At 37.9% G+C, this 21,414-nt stretch overlaps 1 protein-coding gene across 2 annotated transcripts in view; it reads right to left on the reverse strand.

The window, feature by feature from the left end:
• The window catches only part of MIX23 (mitochondrial matrix import factor 23), a 438,171-nt gene that overhangs the window by 364,345 nt on the left and 52,412 nt on the right, over nt 1-21,414 (reverse strand). The window contains exon 2 of one of the 2 annotated variants that reach the window (XM_044070968.1): nt 11,562-11,650. The exons of the other annotated variant lie outside the window; for it this stretch is intronic. Within the exon in view, the coding sequence (XP_043926903.1) occupies nt 11,562-11,564 (3 nt within the window). The 5' untranslated portion in view covers nt 11,565-11,650. The remainder of the gene's footprint in view (nt 1-11,561; nt 11,651-21,414) is intronic. 2 annotated transcript variants of the gene reach the window in all.

The following is a 21,414-nucleotide window of genomic DNA, read 5'->3' on the forward strand; positions in this document are numbered from 1 at the left end:
ATGAAGGCTGAGATGAGGCTATGATTAAACATGACACACAGGTGAGGTGTCAGTTCATTTTGTAGTTCATGCAGTACACAGCCCAGGATTTCGTCTGGTCCCATGGATGCTGCATTTTTGGCTTTGGAGATTGCTGTTTTTACATGAGTGGCCATGATTACAGGAATTTGGCATTCTTTTGGTATTGAGATGGGCCCTTTAGGGCGTGAGAGGGGGGTGAATTTGGTACTGAATCTGCCAGGATATTGGCAATATCCTTGGGATCAGTATATCTAGTGCCATTCTGCTGTAGCTCAGAGCAGATCTGAATATTGCCATTTAGATTTTTGACATAGCTATAGAATGCTTTGTGGTTGTCTTCAGAATCTTTGGCAATTTTGTTTTCGTAACTAGCTTTGGAAATTTTATGAGGGATCTCAGCTTTCTACTGAGGCTGGTGAGGGAGTATTTTTTTAATCCTGGGTTCTTCCTCTTTCTTGCAACAGTTTCTTCCTTCTGTTGTACAGCTTGTTTATGGCAGGGGACCACCAGAGTGGCTTAAAAAAAAACAAAAAAAAAAAAGGACAGCATCTTGGTTATATTTGGAATGGCTCAGTCCATGCACGAGTGAATGTGCTCGTACAGCACCTTAGTGTAGGGATTCAGCAGTTGAACTTCCAGTTCCCATCTGCATGGGTGTCATGAAGTTTGTTACTTCTGACTCGAAAAGCATAAAGCTGGCTTTAGAGAAGTTTTTTTTATGGATGTTTCCTTAAAGGGGGTTGGGGGTGGGATGTGGATGTCAAGGGTTCCCCTTTGAATGACACCAAAAGGTTAGCCAATTATCAAAGTCGATCGTTTTGTCCTTATACTGTGGTATTATTCTGGGCGATGGCAGGATGCTACTCAGGGCAAGGGTCATACCTGCCTGGGCTACATGATTCAAGAGCTCTTCTACGTATCTTTTCATGTAGTCCAGGGAGGTACGTCTCAAGTCATTTAGTCCAACATGAACAATGACAGAGTCATATTTTTACCTGTTGTGAAGTGACTTGAGTCCATGCATTATGTGGCGGGTCCTGGCACCCGAAAGGCAACCAACTGTAATTTTCTCCTTGTTCAGCCTGGTGAGTGGGACAGTGTGCCTGACTATAGAGTCACCTATGACTAAAGTGTTGGGTACATTGTCTTGTCTTAGGGGCTGCTGCTGGGTGGCACACTGGTGTTGTGAGCTATGTGACGCTTTGGTTGTGTTTGGGGGTGATGTTTGCGTTTCAGCTTCGAAGATCCTGCTTAATGTTAAGAGCCTCCGCATATGTGGGTTTTGGTGGTGTGGGTTTTAAAGGACTGTGTGTTATTTGAGGTGCTGTGTGGGTGTTGACCTTCTTCTCTTGACTGTCTAGCACAATCTTGGCTGAAGAGAGCTTTGCTTCCAGTTTGACTATGTAAGTGCATCTCTCGCAGGCTTTAGTGTTTGGTGGTAGAAGGAGAGGATTGTCTGTGTACATGAGGCAATTGCTGCATTGCCTCAGTATGCCCAGATTCACCAGGTGGACAGGAGAAATCACCGGAAGCACACCCTTGGACATGCCTGGTTAGGTGCTTTGTGCAGTACAACAGCTGTTTTCCCTTACTTTTTGGCAAGGTACTTGCAATTGTAGGCTGTCTAGCGCCTACAACTATTTTCTCCTTATTACCAAGGAGAGACGAGTGCTTGTAACAAATTAAGGCTTCCTAGTGCTTTTTAGAGCAAGTGCTAGTCACTGGTATACAGATTTTAGTGCTACTGCTGATAAACTAGCTAGTTCTAAGGGAAAATTCTAACAGCAGACTTTCTGGCACTGGGAATAGTTTAATCTTAGCCTTGCGGTGTTGCGCAGTGCATAAATGCGCGTATTTATGCCAGAAAGTTGAAAGGGATAGAAATCAGCCCAAAATGGCCAATAAAATTGCAATTTCAGAGCTGGAAACCACTCCTCTAGTGTTAGATAGGCAGTACAATGCTCCCACTCTCACTGATAAGCAGTAGGACCTCCATCTACCACAGCAAGGTCTGGATAGTTCTGAACACTGAAACTACAGTCCTGAAACCAGCAAAGCCAGGAAGCTGGACTATTCTAGTTAGAAAAGGCAGGAAATTAGTAAACAAGATAGATTTTTTTTTTGGTTAAATCAGGCTAAACATGCAGTTATACAGTAAATAAGCACAGAAAGGCTAATGCACTTGAGTGTATAGCCCAGAACAGTAAACTCAATTAAAACTTTGCAAAATTAGAAATTTGAAAATTTAAACTTTTTAAATAAAGCAAGGCAAGTGCACAACTGGAAAACGATTTACAGACAGAAATACAATGAAGTAAGTAGCTAGTCTACTTTTTAAGCTTTCTGATAAGTGCAGGTAATAAAAATGACCAAAATCAGCAAAAAATAGAAAATTCAGCAAAAGGTACTTGCAGTTAGCACAAAAAAAATCTCTCTCTCGTTTCTGGTGCTGTAGTAGTCTGCAGGACGCCCAAACAGGATCTGCTGATCTAAAACAAGCTCAAATACATGCAAACGCACGTATTTATGCCAGAAAGTTGAAGGGGATAGAAATCAGCTCAAAATGACCAATACAATTGCAATTTCAGAGCTGGAAACCAATCCTCTAGTGTTAGATGGGCAGTACAATGCTCCCACTCTCACTGGTAAGCATTAGGACCTCCTCCCTCTACCACAGCAAGGCCTGGATAGCTCTGAACACCAAAACTTAAGTCCTGAAAAAAGCAAAGCCTGGAAATTGGACACTGACAAAACCTGGTCGCAAGCAGGTTAGTTATGTTCACAGGCTCACTATATGTAGTATCATTAACCAGTAGTTCAGCACAAATCTGGGCCTTTCCTTTTAGGTTACAGATGCAACTAAAGAACGACTTAGTTGAGGAAGCTAATTTGGATTCATAGTTTGCTTTGGAGGACTTCACAATAAGTCTTATTTTCTTGTTTAAGCTGAGGAAGGAGCGTTTTCAGTTTAAGCCTCACTCCCTCTTACTCTTAGACAGCAATTTCTTCCTTTAATGGTAAAGCCCGTTAATGGCAGCTGTCCACCAAGCAGGTTTGCTCTTCCTTGTTTTGGTCCCATCAGGTACAGCCGAGTCAATACAGTCGCACAGGTGTTTGCATAAAGCACTGGTGTAGAACTCGGCACTGTTGCCAGTTCCATCTGAGGGGAGAGGTGCAGTGAGGCTATTTACACCATCTTGTAAGAGGTTATAATCTGCTTGGGGGAAGTTTTTTTAATTTAGCTGCTGCTGGGGGGGGGGGGTCAGGTGTGATAGTTACTTCGAATGAGACTGATTTGTGGTCAGATCTCTCTAAGAAAGGCCTCACAGTGGGGGTGCTACAGTGGTCCCCCATACTGGTAAGCACCAGATCCAGGATGTTGGCACCCTTCGTGGGGGTGTCAACCAGCTGGTCCCGGCATTTGAATTAATGAAGTCGAAGAATCTTTGGGCAAGTGAGTTTGAGCATGAATAATTCACCCAGTCAATGGATGGGTAGAGTTAACCAAAACCATGGTGTTCGGACTCAGTCATGTCTCTTCATGTAGTCCAGAGAGATACGTCTCAAGCCATTCACACAAACATGGACTATGACGGAGTCATAACAGTACCTGTTGTTGAGAGACTTCAGTGCATGTGTGATACGGCAGATCCTGACACCTGCCAGACAGCGGAGCATGACCTATTCTTTGCCCAACCTGGTGAGAGAGATATCTGCGTCTCTTGCGATGGAATCACCTATGACTAATATGTTTGGCTTTGTGTTCTGCCTTAAGGGCTTGACAGGTGAGACACTGGTGCATGAGCCATTATGTGTACTGTGTTCTGCAGAGAAAGTATTGTGTAGTGTGTATGTGTTTGGGGGCCTCTGGTGTTTAGGTACGTTTCTGGTGAGGACCTCCACATATGTAGGTATGTGTGATGTGGGTCTGAGTAGATTAGGAGGTGAGGTGTGCATGCTGACAACCTGCTCATTGTCATATGTACTGACTGCTCTGTGAGAGACCATGCATCCAAGGTTCTTAAAATAGTTGCATCTCCCACATGCTGAATTTTTGTGGACTAGGAGTAGAGGGGTGTTAAACACAAGGCAGTTGCTACACCACCTCAAGATGCCCATATCAACCAAGTTGGCTGGAGAAACTGTGGGAAATTATCTGTGCATAGTGTTAAGGAAATTTATATGGTCAGGAGAAGAAGTCACACTTAGGAATGACTAGTGGGTAAGAGATGTGTTGGTACCTCGGAGGCTAGGCTTAGTGTTCCACCTAACAGTAGCACAGGGTGGCGAAAAACCTTTAGAGGACCACAAGCAAAGTGGTTAGGGAAAATTTAACAAGTCAAAATGTTTGCATCTATAACCAACAGTAACCGTTACGCAGCAGTGAATGATGGTGCACTACACCCAAACAAGCACAAAATCGGGGCTTAAATAAAACAAGAAATAACCCTTTTAACTCAAACTAGCCAAGAAGGACACTTTCTCTGAGCTCTAGTCCAATCACCCTCGACTAGATGGGACCCAGACAGCACTCTCCTCCCAAAAGGGTGCAGATGGGCCTTCACTAACAAAAATGACTTGAATTTGATGCTTAGAAGTTACAAAACAGACCCAGAAACAGCAAACCTGGAACTGGGTTATGCTACAGCTGAACTAGTACAGTATAGAGTAAAATGTGGCAAAAACAATTCAGACAGACAGTAGAATGCAAACAGAAATTTAAAGTGCAATGTAAGAACAAAAACAGGCGCTTATAGTTATTTGGAAGCAATGGATGCCTCAGATCTTTCAGTATATCAGTGAAGAGCTGATTTTAGTGCTCAAGCAATACCAAACAGTCAAGATTCAGCAAGTCTGAATCTAGCCTATGCTATAAAATGCAGAAGTACTAGAAATTCAAAGTGATTAAATCACAGTCGCAACAGCAAGCACCAGCAAATTCCAGCTTAGAAGGGTGCAGGCCACACCATCCCTCCATAACAGTCTAGACCACAAACCTTCATAATGTAAAACTGGTTTTGGAGCCCAAGTGCTCAAGTCAGAACTAAGACACTTAGAATAACAGGCACAATAAACCTTCAACCGCAACTCCCAGCTTAGAAGGGTGCAGGCCACACTCTCCTGCCACAAGAGTCTAGACCACAACCCTCCTAACGCAAAATAATACTGTAGTAAATCATTAAAAAGTAAGAAAAACGTTCAAGATAAGCTCACCTTCAATGGGGGTCAATCAAAAAAAATCTAGTGATTGTTGGAGCTTAAACAATTCCCACTATTTTTAATTCATGCTTGCCTCCACTGCCAATGTCAAAATCAAAAGAAAACTTTTGCAAATAATCTTCAGCTTCACTGGAAAGAAAAGTTGATTTAAATATTCTTTTTCCATACTACAGTACGAACATCAGAACATGCTTTCCTCTGCTTAATTACTTCAAAAGTTAAGTCTGCAAAAATGTAAATCTTTGCCCCTTCAAATGTGAAAAAATTTCCTTCATATAGCAGTAACTAAGTTTCTCCTTACCTTTTGACTTACAAAACTTAACAATGAATTTAGGTTTGTGTGAGGGGACACTATCATATGATGGTAAAGATACTCAACAAAATCTACCTAATTTGAATATTTCATACAGGTACACGCAAGTGAATTGTTAACTATATTCTGTAGGGTCTGTTCTACTTTTATTTTGTTTGCCCAGTTATTCAGAAATTATTATTCATAAGATCTTATATTGAGCATGAGTGGATTTTTAAGTTTTTCATTTTTTTTTTAACTTTCCATTTTCCTCTTCAATTTTTCTTGTTCAAATTGTAACGCAGCTAATTTGTCCTCCAAATTTTGATAAAATTAATAAATTTTAGGCTCTTGTAATACTAGTTTCTCATGCCATCAATCAACTGCTCTTTTCTACTACAGTCTCCTTGTCATACTTTTACCAAAAAAAATACCACAACAGTTTATTTTAGTTATGCACCTAATTGAGTTCTTATTACAGTTTGTAGTAAGGCTTAGGAAATATGTTTTCTGCTCTACATTCTTTTTGTAAATTGTGATTGCAGGCAACTGAAACTTTTTTGTATATTCTTTACAAATCTTTGTAACAATGCTTGTAATCTTTTTTGTACTATTGTTATTGGAGCTTTTTCTCCCCGATCTCCGTTGAAAACAGGCAACTTGCCCAGCCGGACAGTACCCGGTTAACAAATGTAAAACAAATAAATAAATTTTGGGACTTCTGACAAATGTGATTAATGGTAGTTGACATTTCAGTAACTGAATTTACTGCTAATTCAAGCTTTTCTGCCTTTTCAATAACATCTTATAATTTTTCAGTTATAGCAGTCAGTTTTGCCACATCAGTTTTCTTATTTGAGACCCATGGCAACTCAAACGCTGGCCTTATCTCATTTTTCCTGGCTTCCTGTAGTTTAAATATCAATACTTCACATCCACTTCTGTTTTCTTCGATATTAACCTCGTCAGTTATAAATGTTTTCTTCGATATTAACCTCGTCAGTTATAAATTTAAATAATGTTTTACTATCTTGGCAGCAGGGATTTTAAAAAACAGAAATGATTATTTTATTTTATAAGGTTTTGAAAGGGTTGCATGTTTTGTTTTACATTCTGTTATAGTAAAAAACTGTTACCATCACTCCACCATGGCAGAAGCCACATGTATGTCTAGTACTACCAGTGGTGAACTTGAAAAAGCAATCTCCCAGCACAGCATATTCAACGGATCATCTATATGCATTTTCTTGCCTGATTTACATTTCGCCTTCAAACCAGACTTCCACTGATTATTGTAGCATCCTCTGCAACTTCAAAAGCCACATGCTACAAAGACTTTGAATATTCTCAATAACGAGATGCAAACTCAGAAGTCAGACACTTCTCTAGCTAACAACTGACTTGAAAATCCTGATGAAGCAGAGGAGCAATGCTTGGAAAAAAGTGGAAAGGAAATCACAATGATATTTTTAACATCTTTATTAAGTCACAACTGAAACAATGCAGGTGTACATACATTAATTAACAGAAAAGAAAGCAAACCATAGTGATACTTCATTGTTGTCATGCAGTAAACATACTTATTATTCATGCTACTACATAACTTTCACAATTCATGCCATCCTTAAACCTCACTTCTCTCCCTGAACATTTCTCTGCATGTAATACTCCCACAAATCTAAAATATATTTAGTTCTACCTAATTTACTCCTTCCAATTTCTAAAGATCCCACATCCAGATCTTTTGTCTCCTTTGTGACATTCAGTACTTCTGTTATAGTTGAAGTTTTAATTCTTTTCCCAGTAATTGCTTTTTTTGTCAGCTGACAGTATTAAACTTAGAGCCTTACAATGTCTAGGCAATTCCAAACCAGTGTCCCAGTTAAAAAGAATCATTTCCTTCCCCCAATGTTTTTGGCAAAGTACACTGAAGTGAGTTTTTAAATTCCTCCCTCTCATTGCACCCCCAAAAGATATAGTCCCAATCACCTCATTCTTCAATCCCACCACCAGCATTTGCTGTCTACCTAAGGAAAACCTCTCTGAAGTATGTTTGCGGTATAAAAATACCAATGCACACACTTCTAAGTTAAAATCCTAAACCTTCTCAAAATTTGTTGCACACTTGCAAGCAATACAGATATCTCCGAATTCGTCCTTTGTAAATTGCCTTTCCAGACTCTCTTCCTAATTTTTTCTAATCTTCTTTCATGAAGTCTTATAAAATATTCAATGATAACTATATGTCCTAATAGTTGTTCCTCTTTAGCACCCGTTTCTGTTCTAGTCTCTATAAAACTCTACAAGACCTGCCATTTCATTTAGTATCCCCATATCCCTTTCTCTTTGCTTATCGTCAGATACTATTTCCTAGCAGGAAGCCAGTCTCTCACCTGAAGTCCAAACTTCTGCTTGGCCTTATCCCACATTTCTATCTTTTTCAACTTAGTGCCTTTTTCACTTTTCCTCCAGTAAATTCCAGCCCCTGGACTATTTTCTGTATCCTTAAATGTAGTCATCCCGATTGGCAAAATCTTTCTCCAAGCCAGTGTTCGTTCAGTTCTTGGAACACTTTCTACTACTTTAACCACCACCATAAATAATATTGTATTTATAATCTCCTTAAGGTCCTGCATACAAAATATTATTCTCATTTCTCTACCCATCCTCATTTCATCACCTCTTTCCACGTTGACATAAACAGGAGGCTCTAAATCATATCAGCCTTATATCAGAGTATACCTCTAAAGAGCCCCCCTAAATCAGATAATCCTAAACCACTGTTTTAGAAGGATAATCAACTTATTCCACTTAACTCTTGTCCTCTTCCCCTTCCAAATAAATCCCTTTACCTCTTAATTACTGCCCTCAACTTCTCTTCTGGTTGGTAAAAACATGTCCAACTGACATATAAAACTAAACTAAAAACATTTTCACCTCTTGTAACTTACTACTCATACTCAGGAGCTTCAACGGTCTTAATTTTTCTAATATTTTCTGTTTAGTCTCTTCCCACATATCCTTACTAAATATAACACAATCATTTTTAATGCACCCACCTAAATATTTAATCATAGCACATCACCATAAATATGGGTACCGCTGATACACAAGTACACATTTTTCCACTACAGCCTTTATTGTAATTATTTTACATCCAAAAAAAGAACTGAAACTATCAAAACACCAAAATATAATTTTTCTTGATTTTTCAAGTACAAAATAATACCATCTGCAAATAAAGCTAACTTTTCTTGTTTAACATACAAGTTAAAATTCTTGAATTATTCAGTGCCTTATTTTCTTTATCAGTGGTTCTAAATAAATAAAGGAAAAGAAGATACCCCTGCCTTGCTCCTCTGTTCAAATAGCTTAATGCCAAGGAACCCCATCCACCTTAATGTTTGCCTCCAATCCCTCTTCATATATCCACCTAATTAACCCTACTATTCTGTTAGGGAATACAAATGTTAGCATTGCCCTATTCATAAAAATCCTAGCTTACTCTCGTATGTTTCTCTGCATACAGATCCACCGCCAGAAACTTAATTTCCTTACATTCTGCTTTCCTCTGGATCATCACTGTTGTATTAAATATAGTCAAATGTCAAAATGTTGCCTCCCATTCACAAAACCACAATGATTTATATCTATTAATGTTAGCAACACCCTTCTTTAAACAATGTTAACAGAATCTTCCACATCTTTTTCACTTTATTCCCTTCCAACTTCCACAAGTATATCATCTGTACTTGGAAACTTTCCTGCTGATTGATTACACATGACACCTCTCTCATCTCTTCCTATCCTACTTAATTGTTGAGCATTACCTTCCTCTAAACTTGACATACTTAACTCTTCCACAGATATGTCCAGGTTTTTTTTGTTTTTTTTTTTATTTCCAGGTTTTTCGGCTTTATACAAATTTACAGAAACTATCGAAAATATTTCTAATACCTCTATTGGATCTCTGGTTATTTTTCTTGTCATAGGATCCCAAAGTCTGAGAATAACCCTTTTTACTTTCTGCTAAGTCCTTGTGCTAAAAATCTTTGGGTTCTAAAAGAAATTGTTTCTTAATAGCAACCTTTCTAAATTCATGCATGTCAGCCAAAAAACTCCCTTATTTTCCTTTTAGCAATCAGCAGTTGTTCCTCTTCTTGTTCAGTGATATTTCCAGTATCTTAGAGTAATTTAACCTTTGTCAGTCCTTATAAATAATTCTTATTAATTCTTTCCCATTTTAAACTCCATTTTCATTTTACTGCCTTAAATAGAGTGCGTCTTTAGAAATTCATATCTTCTCTAGAATCATTTCCATTACCAATTCTTTAAATTCCTTTAACAGACAAGTAGAAAGGTGTCAGAATCTCATGTTTACTTCATTATATTCCATCTTTAATTGAATTTCAGTTTGTCTTTGCAGGGCTGAAAGTTGTTGGATGGGCTTCAAACTTTCAGATGAAACTACCAGCTATCCAAACTACCCCAGTTATTGTACCTCAGGGATCAAGATGTAAATTCTACCAGAGTGCCTACTACTGATTTTACATATTCCATACCAATACTCTCATACATTTCTTCAGAAGCCTACTCCGATTTGTGATATTTCTCCTTCTAGGTCCCACTGATACACCCTCACTATTGCAAATCAAGTTTCAGTTCCCACCCGTGAATAATACTCTTTGCTGAAAAAAGATTTCTCCCAAAAGTTTCTTAAGGTCAGCCACAAAAATCTAACATTAATTTCTTTTTTTCCTCTTCTATCATTACTGCAGGCTCTCCTGCAGTCAGTATCATTACTCTACTTTTCCTGTAGTCAGTATTATTACTCCACTTTTCCTTTGTTCCCAATATTTGCTGAAAGTCCACTGTGAAACCCACTGTCACATTCAGTGCTCATTTCTATTCACATCTTCTGCAACACTATTTACATCCATTTCTTAATAAAAATCTAACACTTTGATTTTTGCCCATACATGTAAGTATTTCAATTCCATAACATGGACAGAGTAGCTATTATGACAGAATGCTCATTCAAATTAAGTAAAATTTTCAGAACTCCTATCCCCTTTTAACTTAAAACACACACAAAACTATGTATATTTTCAACAAATGAAATTTACTACTTCAGAAAGAAACAGCTGCCCCAAATTGATGTCTGCAAACACAGGCATTACCTAATTTATTAAGGTTACCCCCCAACAAGTGTCACAGCCCAAGTTCCCACATACACTGATAGAAATATTTCCTACCCAGATGTGCATAGCTCTCAACCTTCCATCTCCAAAATGAGGAACACTAGCCCTCATAATGTGGAACAAATGGGCAACTTAACTAAGAAGCCCATAGGATGGTTAAAATATGCTGGTTTTACTTATAAAGAAGATATTTTAATGAATTAATATGATTCATTTCTATTTACCATTGATTTCACTTTAAAAAATTTCCTAACACTGAATGTGTGACAGTGTCTTTCAATATGAAACTTTGAGGAACATGAACTTAAGACCCCAAATGAGGTACGTTCTTTGTAATGAGGTACACTTGAGAGGTATGCAGATGTGGAAAACTGCTCGTGTGCATAACTTGTAGCTCCAAGGAAAAGTACACTGGCTACATAACTGGGGACCTTTATAATTAAGGAATTAAATTATTAAGGTTGCCGGTAGGGTAACTACTTATACAACTTATTCATTCCCAGTTTCAAACTATTTTTCACTGAACTGTTTTCTGATGTACCTTAAAATGTTAAGCTGTACCTCATATTTATCTCAGCAAAGTGTGCTTACAGCTCTCATGATTACTGCTTGCACCTGCAGACAGCTCATCTCCAATGGAAAGCAATCAGCAACGAGAATGAACATCTCGTAACTTTTCAGATGCATGAAAGAATTCTTCTAAATTTCATGCAGAGCATTCTGTTCAGATATACCAAGGCCAATTCCCTGTACTTACAGATGTTTCAACTCCCATAGAGAACATTTGCTAACCGAGAGAGAGCTAATTACAGATACAGGAAACTTACCATATTCCATGTTATTTTGTTTTATTCTTTCAAGTCTATTCAAATGACGCTTATCTAGAGCTTAAACAAAGGATACCTGGTATCCACCCCTATAAAAAAAAAAAAAAACAGGGATTATCTTAAATCTACATATATGATCAATATACTTTTTACACCCTACCCCACAGTTCAAAATCACAATAAACTTTTTTCTGACAGCCTTTATATTACTACACTGCAAAGCCCATATATCTTACATCCACAAAAAAAAGTATTTGCTTACTTTTATCAGTGACTGTTGTATACGTTAAACATATTAGACCCCCCACCTCACGTTTAAAATACTAATGACTGCATACTATATAAAACTGCTTTACAATGCAACAAGCAATTTATATCATGAATTGTTTATACAAATATTTTTCATTCCTTTAGTATCCATCTAAACACTGGTGTACAGTGGAGTATATGCATTCTAGTTCAGTCACAAACTAAGTCAATAAAATTCCAGTCCTGCTCCGCCATTTTTTCTAGCACACCCAATTTTTCATGTCTATTCTTACACTGAATGGGACTGATGCTTTATAGTCCCTCGTTTATTCACTAATTTGTTGCTGGTCTTCTTCCTTATCATCTCTATCTCATAACACCAATCTCTGGTTCAAGTCCAAGGTACTCCTTGATCATCTTAGTCAGCACCTGTGTTTTTTTTTTTTTTTTTTTTTTTTTTTAAACTGTCTCAACCATTTTCCTTTGGAAAATTTGAGTCTCTCTCTCTCTAAGCATTATCAGAAGCAGAATCCCTTCTGCTTGCTGGCTAATCTTTTTCTCCAGTTCAGACTGTTCTGCATCAAAAATATTAATCCCCCAAGAAAAAAAATATTCTGACGATAGCCATATACAGCAACTTGAAAGTTCTTGACCACCTATGTTGCCATTTTATTAAAACTTTATAATATTCATGCTGTGGTACACTTTCTTATACCTATGCCATTGTAAACAAAACTCTGCTGATCCTATCACTCTGCATCACATTCGGGTGTCTATTAAATTAAACAAAGTCTTAAGACTCAAACTTTCTCCCTTTGTAATTGTCTGCCTTTAGTATTGCCCCTGTCCCGACAATGTATTTCAAAATATATTATTATGTTTTTGACGTATGTATCTTGCTTTTGCCATCTTGGTCCAGCTCACGGCTGAAAAGGGTCTTCAGACCAGTCCACTTACCTAGTTAACCTCTAAACAAACAAATATTTCACACCTGTCTCTCAAACATTCCATAATTCTCGAGGTGCACTTACTGTTCTACCTGGTGTACAAGGAATAATCTTTTTCCAAAAATACTCTGCTGTCCTCACTAACACTTTTCCCTTCTACCATTTTTGTCAGAAGCAACTCTCTCTGCTGGTATAACATTTTATTATTAAAAGTCTTGGCTGCTTCTTCATGGCCAGATTTGACCATACACATGATGCGCCCTCTCAATTAACAAACCTTCCTGTGGAATACCAGTCCAGTTGCTTATTTGTATTTTCATGAAATTAATGCAGTCAGTTCTTTCAAGTTTCTCAGGTACATCAGAAAACCTCCAGTATTCTCTGCAAGCACTGTCTTCTGAAACAGCTCCTGTTTAGAACTAGTGTGCTCAGACAGCCTTTTCTTCATTTCAACATCTGCATTTTTTGCAGTTTTATCAGTTCAAAAGAATAGCTAATTAAAGCTTCTATTTTTCCATCCTTTTTATTTGATATGATATAAACATTCACGGTTTCATTTATTTTAAACACCTTTGAGTGCATGGAAGATGTGCCCTGTGCCAAAGATGAAAAAACTGAACTGCTTGCTTTACTGAACAGCTGCAAAATTCTTCATAGACAGTTTTCTTTACACCTTTGCTGGCTAATTTTCCCTTGTGGCTTACAAATTTATTATTTGCTGGCATCCAGGCAGTGCGATTACCAGCTTTACTTCCTTACCACATTTTAGACAACCTGACAGTTGCACTATCCCTTTTCACATTTTAGGGTTCCTATTACATAATCAATGACACAATCCTTCGAATGTGTTTTGATTTAACTTGAAAGCACGAAACAGCAAAATAGCAAAACAGCAAATAAGCAATTTCTTTCCTTTCTTTCCCTGGGAAAGAAATCGCTTGGCCGCCTCTGTTACTTTGCCATTTTCATCACTGTAGTGCGATATCGAAGTTAGTATATTTACGTAGCGGGTGTGGGGGGCAGCTTCCCACTTTATTTAATGTTTTGAAGTTTTTATTTATTTATTTTTTTGTGGAACAGCGATTTTTTTCCCGGGGGGGGGTCGCTATTCCGAGTGTTCAGGATTGTAAGCTTTTTACATGGGGTGAATAAATCAGCGCTCGCTTTTATAAGCACCGATTTAATCTAGACCCACATTTTACTACAGTGAAAGAAGTCAAACTATTAATTAGTGTGCATGTCATCTTTATCTGTTAAGCACAGTAATCTTGAGCAACAGAATGCCTAGCAAATTAAACCTACTAGAAAAGCCACCAGCACTACCAAAGCAAATTATCTTTGGTCAGTAAAATGTTCTGGCTTTCTCCCAAAAATTCTTCTGGAAGGAGTTAAACCATCTAACTGGAACAATATCAGGTAATTTAGGTCATGCAAGTTTTAGTAAAACAAATGCACACTTTACCACTGCCTCTACACAGATTCTCTTTGGCTCAGTTGAGAATATTACAGATTGAATGGCAAGCCAAACTTTAATGCATCATCAGCAAAACAGCAGAGAAAAATACTCCATTATATCCCCTAGCTGAATATAGAGCACTCTTGTTACTTAAGGCAAATCTCTCACAGGGAAACAAACTCTTGGGACTGTTAAATACTACATCAGGTCCTCAATTTACTGACTTTCACCCTAGGTTCTTAAGAAACGCAGCAACCTGCATATGTAAACCACTCACACTGCTTTATAATCTCTCCCCACAAACATGCATTAGTCCCCAAACACTTCAAACACAACACAGTGTTTGCACTCCCATCCAAGGACACCAAAGACTCTGGACCCATCTCAAACCTTTCCTCACTAGCCAAAATATTTGAAAAATTACTGAACAAGTGTTTCAATACAAATATTGTTTACTACAGTATGCAGAACATGGATTCTATACGGTTTTTAATCACAGTTTTATACAGAGTAACTACCGACATATTGTAGCATAAATGGTCATTTCCCTGGCAATCTATTCATATGACAACAGCCATCTGAGACAATCATGAAAAACAGTGAGCAAGCTAGCAAAATTTAATTTTGGCATTAGCACCCTGAACTGGCTCTCATCTTAGCTGAAGAATAGAACCTTTCAAGCTTATATCAGTAACTCAGTCTATGAAACTGGATTATTAAATATTGGAGTTTCACAAGTTTCAGTCCTGGGACTATTGCTTTTTTTTACTTTTCATTAATGACATAATCCAAGATCTCCCAATTCTCAAACTAAACCATGTATGCAGAAGACATCCTTCTGCTAGGATCAGCCAGGTCCATGGAGCTGGTGTAGTACAAAATGCAAAAATGATTTAAACTTCTTGTCCGTCTGAACTCATAATAATAAACTGTTACCCAACCTACAAAAATCTGTCAGTGTGACATTTGGCTCAGCTCAAAAACTGTCCAATATGTCCCCAACACTAGTAATTGATAACTCGGGCAACATAACATAATTCCAATAACAGAAGAACAAAGGTACCTAGGACTAACATTTGATCCTACACCAACTTTCATAATCCATACATCCATAACTCTATTTTTCTCCCCATTTTTGCACATGGAGTCAGGGTGTCACCAATAGTGATAATCATCTATGGCTGATGCTCACACTGCCAGGAAACAACGTACTAGCACAAATAAAATATTGCTATAAAATTTCCCACATTCTGACCCTCTTCCCATTACAGCATGTCACAAGACATGTTCTTAAGCCAAAACTGAGATTCCACTTCTAAAAACTAGAGTCTGGGATTAATACTTATAAGTTACAAATGGCAGAAAATAAAATGTACAGATTTGTACAGCTACCAAGCTCACATACCCAACCACTGTAATTTACTGAAAGCCTTCAACTATTACCCATACATAGGTCCACACTTCTATGGCAGACAGCTTTATAATACTTGGTTGATGCCCATCATTAAAAAGATTGCTTCTCATCAGAAAACAAGCCTACAGCTCTGGAGACAACCAAAATCATCATGCTATACATCTACAAAGACCATACTTCAAAACTAACAAGGGCGAAAATACTCCATTTGGACCAACACTGCAAGTGAAAAAGTATAAGAACAGACCCTTAGCAGTTTCAAAGCTAAATTTAGGCAACATCTACTTAACAAAAGTCAATCTACATGAAGCTATAATGGCCAATACAAATCCACTCACTGCTAACAAGTCTTTCTATTTTGAGCATATCCCTTTTTTGACTCTGCAAATTACACAGACTCCTAGGTAACTATGTCTCTCGAGAATCACAGCTCCTATACCATCCAACATCTGCTTGCAACACAACAGACTTATTCACATCATACCATTCCATTGTTGATGCTGACAAAGCAATTCAAAATTATTCTCTTGATCAAAGCTCCATTCCCAGGTTAAAACATTTTCTAACAACTTTGTAAATGTCATAACTTTCAATTCAATCTCCAGGCTACACCATACTCCTAACTTTCTAAATGGCACATTACCTTCAGAATATTGGGTAGAAGCTGTGGTGATGTGAGGTACTGCCAGCTATGCCAGGAGAAGTAGGGCAGTGAATGGGTAACATATGCCAGCTGGAGTTTCGTAAAAAATTATATGCCATTTGTACAGATGCATGTGCTGAAAATGTAGTTGTAAAGCTGCTTGTGTTAAAAAATGTACCAACAGTGGGTCCTGCTGGACAGAAAAGGAATACACCTGCATGGCACACTGTATTTTAACTGTTAAAATTAATATACTGTAACAGAGAATACTGGAAGAGAAGAGAAGTTAATCTCAGTCCAGCTAACTTTGAAAAATAGTCTGAAATTAAATTATCTGGTTAGGCCATAAAGATTGTATCTTACAGTTCTGATGGCAGCCAGAGATAAAATGTCTGTGAAAACCAGGACTAGGAATCCTACTATATTGGTCATTAGAGGTGAATTAATTGCTACCCTGGAAGGGTGGAAGTTTTCAAATGGTTTTCTAAACATCTCAGCCAGGGCCGGCCTTAGCTGAAACGGCGCCCTAGGTGAAGTACTGCTGTGGCTCCCCTTAAGCCCCACCCACACCATACTTAACAAACACCCCTATTTGAGCCACGCCCATATATGGGTCACTCCCACCAAAAGCACTTCAGTTTTCAATTTTTAAATGCATAAAAAATCGTACTGTAACAGATATTTTGTAGTGTAGTTAAACTGCAAGTGCAGTCTGAGGGTCGCTTATGGACATTTGTCAACATCTATGTTTTATGCAGAGGTAAGTCTGCTATTACGCACATGGAGGGTTGTAGCCTCAAAAGACCCTGTTTTGCACAAAAAAGTCCTGGCTCTGCACCTCCTCTTACTTCTGTTAAGTTGGGAAAAAGTACCATTTTTGACATGCATGGTCTATTTTAAGCAAAAGCCATAACACCCACAAATAAGCCTACAGGTAAATTTAAGTGCAGGTTTCAGTATCTTGGAATGAGTGATAGAGTAATAAAGATAAAAATACAAGTTTAATAAATTATTGATATTGACTGTGAAAAACAATTGAACAGTTCATTTTCAGTTGTAACATTAGATAAACTATTTATTAATATTGACTAAAAAATAATTCAACAGTTATTTGTCAGGTGTGACATTGGCTTTAATGCAAAAATAGGAGGTTTAAAAGGGAGGCAACCTAGAAACTCAAAAGTATGCAAAGCAAAAATAAAAAAATGCAAAACCTGGGCAAAAAATTAAGCAACAAAATCCTGTGGCCTGCAGATCTTGCATCACATGTTGGTATTTTACATGGGGGAATTAGATTTCTTTTAATTACATAATATAAAAATGTACATGATATAGTAAAAGATTTTGACTATCTGAGTAAGGGATAAAGGGCTCCTAACTGGTGTAATCTTTGTCAACCTAATAACTTAATACAAATGACAGCAACAGCTTCTGTGAGAAATCTTTTGCATCTTAGCACAAACTCCTAGAAAAAAAAACAGTGGGAGATAAAATGGAGAGGCAGGGAGAGAAACCCAGGAGGCTATGCATATAGTAAGATTGAACAATTACAGCAGAGGACAGAAAAGATGAGTAGTTATGGAGGAAATGGTGATGCGGTGGAGGCTAGGAAAAAAGTACAGATAATGATCACTTTAGAGATGAAGAATAGTCTTTACATCAGGAATATCACTAGCTAACATAATAAAGTATGTACCTGGCTAGTCTCACACACCTTAACTAAAAACTAACAGTGCTCTTCTGTACTCCAGAAATGCTGCCCAACCATGCTACCACCACCTGGTTCATTTCCCATAACCAAAATGACACACTTGAAACTCTCATTCAGTGCCGAAAGCTTTGCATCTAGCTTGACCCTTTATTTAACATCCAAAGTCATAATCAGATCACAAAAGTTAAACTCCCTTCTGAACCAGAAACATTTCCCACTTCCTCTGTCCCACAACTAGGGCTGCCTTTCTCCCCCAAGTGGAATACTGACTCTCACTTATCACATCTGCCTCAAAAAATAAATAGCATCCCTACATTCCACCTCTAATATTATTCACAGGTTCATTATCATCTTTCCAAACAGGGAACATAATTGTCCAACATTAGCAAAAGTCAATGGCTGCCCATAACACACAAAACACTGGGAACCTTTATACTCAAGCTTATTATGGAGACAAGCTTCCCTTTATCACTCAAAAATTATCAGAAAGAGCATACCTCCATACAGTCTCAGATCCCTGTCTCAGTTCATTCCAAACCTGCATACTCCGCTTGCCAGTTTTAAATGCATAATGCACCCCTATCAATTAAATAACATAAGAGTGAAACACACTGAGGCAGCGTGGTAATCTCTCCAACTGTGTGTTTCACACCTTAATGAAAACCTATAAATATTTCTCAAATGATAAACTGCTTCAGTAATACAAAACAAGGAACATCCAACAGGTGCAGAGGTACAAACAAATTCACTTTTCTTCAAAAATCTCTCTGGAAAGGGTTACACGCTACACAGAATAATAATTTAAATAACACACACACCATACTAGGAGGCGAAGAGAGATACCCTCACTTTTCTACACTAACTTGCCCACCAAAAAATGTCAGGTTTTGAGCAACTCAATACCTTCCCTTCAAGGTACATCCGTGACCTTACTGTATTCTTAAAACAGATTCTGCTGCCAATACAGCTACAACTGACATACAATATCAAAACAAGTGGAATATAAACCAAGGCACACATAATTTTAAAAAGGTACAAACTTCAAAACTCACTGCACAGCATTTTAATAAAAAATAATGGGCAAGGCACCTCCTCCACACTCTACACTACATATGACCAAATGTTACTATTACTTACAATGACTCAACATCACTAATAACCATTAAGAGAACAAATGGCCCACAAACTTCAAAAAAGTGCCCATAAAATACAAATTACACCAAAAAATAACTAATCTGAAATTCCTGAGCCTAACTGATGAAAATTAACATTTTACTTACCAATATTTATGCTCTTAAAAACTATGCTTTACAAGAAAACAATACAAGCAGACTTGAGACAGTTATGGACAACAACATGGCAATATTCACACTACCTGTATTTCAGAGGGTTTGCTAAATTAAGTCATAACATTCATAACATGGTACAGAAAGACATACGACCAGTATGGGAAAATTTAACATTTGATCACATCTATAATGCAATAATGAAGTCATCTCACAGATCTTCACTGAAGCCTTATCTGTACAACAATGAAATTTCAGATCTCGCATTTAAAGATTACCAAAACTAGAAGAGAGCTCAATGCCTGTGAACTTACTGTTGTGATAAAACATTAACAGTGTATTTTAAAGTGTGGTTATTAACTTTAAACTAAGTAGTAGAAAAACAGTAACTTAAAATAGCACTAATCCTGAACATTCCTTTTACACCTCTTATGTTTAAGATGACACCGTAACAGTGAAAAAACAGAGTAATGCCAAACTACAAATATCAGTAGAAGGGATGGGGGTGATGCAAAAGACAAGCACCTCAATGCCAACAGTCATCTTGTAATCAGTCTCAATGGGAAGGCACAGGGTGACCATGCATCTCTACAAGGGCTACAATGCTCAACACAGTTTGGGGAGAGGGGGGAACAGTCCCAACTCCAATCAGCTGATTTCAACACCTGCAAAGTGTCAGTTCACAAACTTTCAAACATGTCCCACAACACCAGGGAAAAGTGAACATTTGGCATATGTAACTTTAAGCCCCCCCTTTCCCCGAGCTATATTAAAATTTCTGTAAGCTATGGTAAAGCCGGCAAATAGTACTAGAAAATTACCAGTTTCCTTCATATAAAACTTCTAATTGCAGTAAAGCGTTTGTTCTCCAAACTCCCCACAATAAACAGCAACTATTACTTGTACTGGAGCTTGCACACGCAAACACACAAGCAAGAACTACACTGCCTCAACAGAATAGCTGTACAAGAGCCATCAGGGAGCAAAAACAAGTGTGCTCCTAGCTAATAAACACATAGGTGATGTTTTAGGGCATGGACTGGCAAACCCTAGCAACAAAGCAGAATGGTACTTCAGCACTTTTTGCCTGCAAGTCCACTTGTTTACATTTCTAAGAGAATTTCTTGCTAACGTGAACAGATTGTCGACCTATTTAAAAATATGCAACTTACACTGTTGACCAAAAAACTGAAACTGCAGCAGTACAGGTATTAATGCAAAAGCTCTTACAGTAAAGTATAACAGTTTGCCTTTCACTGGATATTTGTAAAATTAGGAAAACAAAATCCACAATAACAAACGATCCTGGGCAAATGGTAGAAAAATATCAATAGCTTTCCTTCACACACCTTGGTCATAAATAGACCTGCCACCCAAATGCATTTCTAGCCCCTAGACCAAAATTGTAGTAAGCCTAGCCATTCCAATGGCCTAAATTATGTTCATAGGTTGGTACTAGGCTACCGGCCCTAGGGCCTACACAAGCCTAGCCATAACAATTCCCTGGCTATTTCTTCCCACAGTATTTACTTCCCAATAAATAAGTCAAATACTAAAAGTCATTAGAAAGACAGTTATCACCACAGCAAGTGTAAGATCAAAATTACAACATGCTATAAACATTAAACAGTGTCAGCAACATAAAATTAACAAAAAGGTAAAAGTGTGTGTTTGGGGGGGGGGGTCCAATACTTGACCAATTTCCCTGGACTAGTGACCACTCTTGTGAAGTGCTTTCAAATGAAATATGGCTCCTTTCGGCCAATGTACTAAAACTAGTAAAACAAATACAGCATCTCCCTAGAATACAACATATACGGACTACCCATTACAGTCAACAAGCTTAACTAGCAGAGTACAAAATTAAAATGTAAAATCTCAACATGCATCTTTCACTTAAACATCATGTGTACAAACAGTATCTGGTACTGCAATCTCACCCAGGTTAGTCTTGGCGCATCCCATGTCCCACAGAAAACTCAGAATTCCAAGATCATACCCCCCTTTTCCAGGTTTTCCTGCCACTTGACCTTCGACCACAAAAGAGCAGGCACAATTGCAAGCATCTCAACTTCTTTGCTTAGAATTCCGGACAAAGCCAAAAATAAGGAGGGGGAGAGCAAGTGTTACAATCGTTTTTAAACTAT

Source organism: Protopterus annectens, chromosome 5.part0 (genome assembly GCF_019279795.1).
Source record: "Protopterus annectens isolate FY-2018-M chromosome 5.part0, PAN1.0, whole genome shotgun sequence".
Lineage (NCBI taxonomy): Eukaryota > Metazoa > Chordata > Ceratodontiformes > Protopteridae > Protopterus > Protopterus annectens.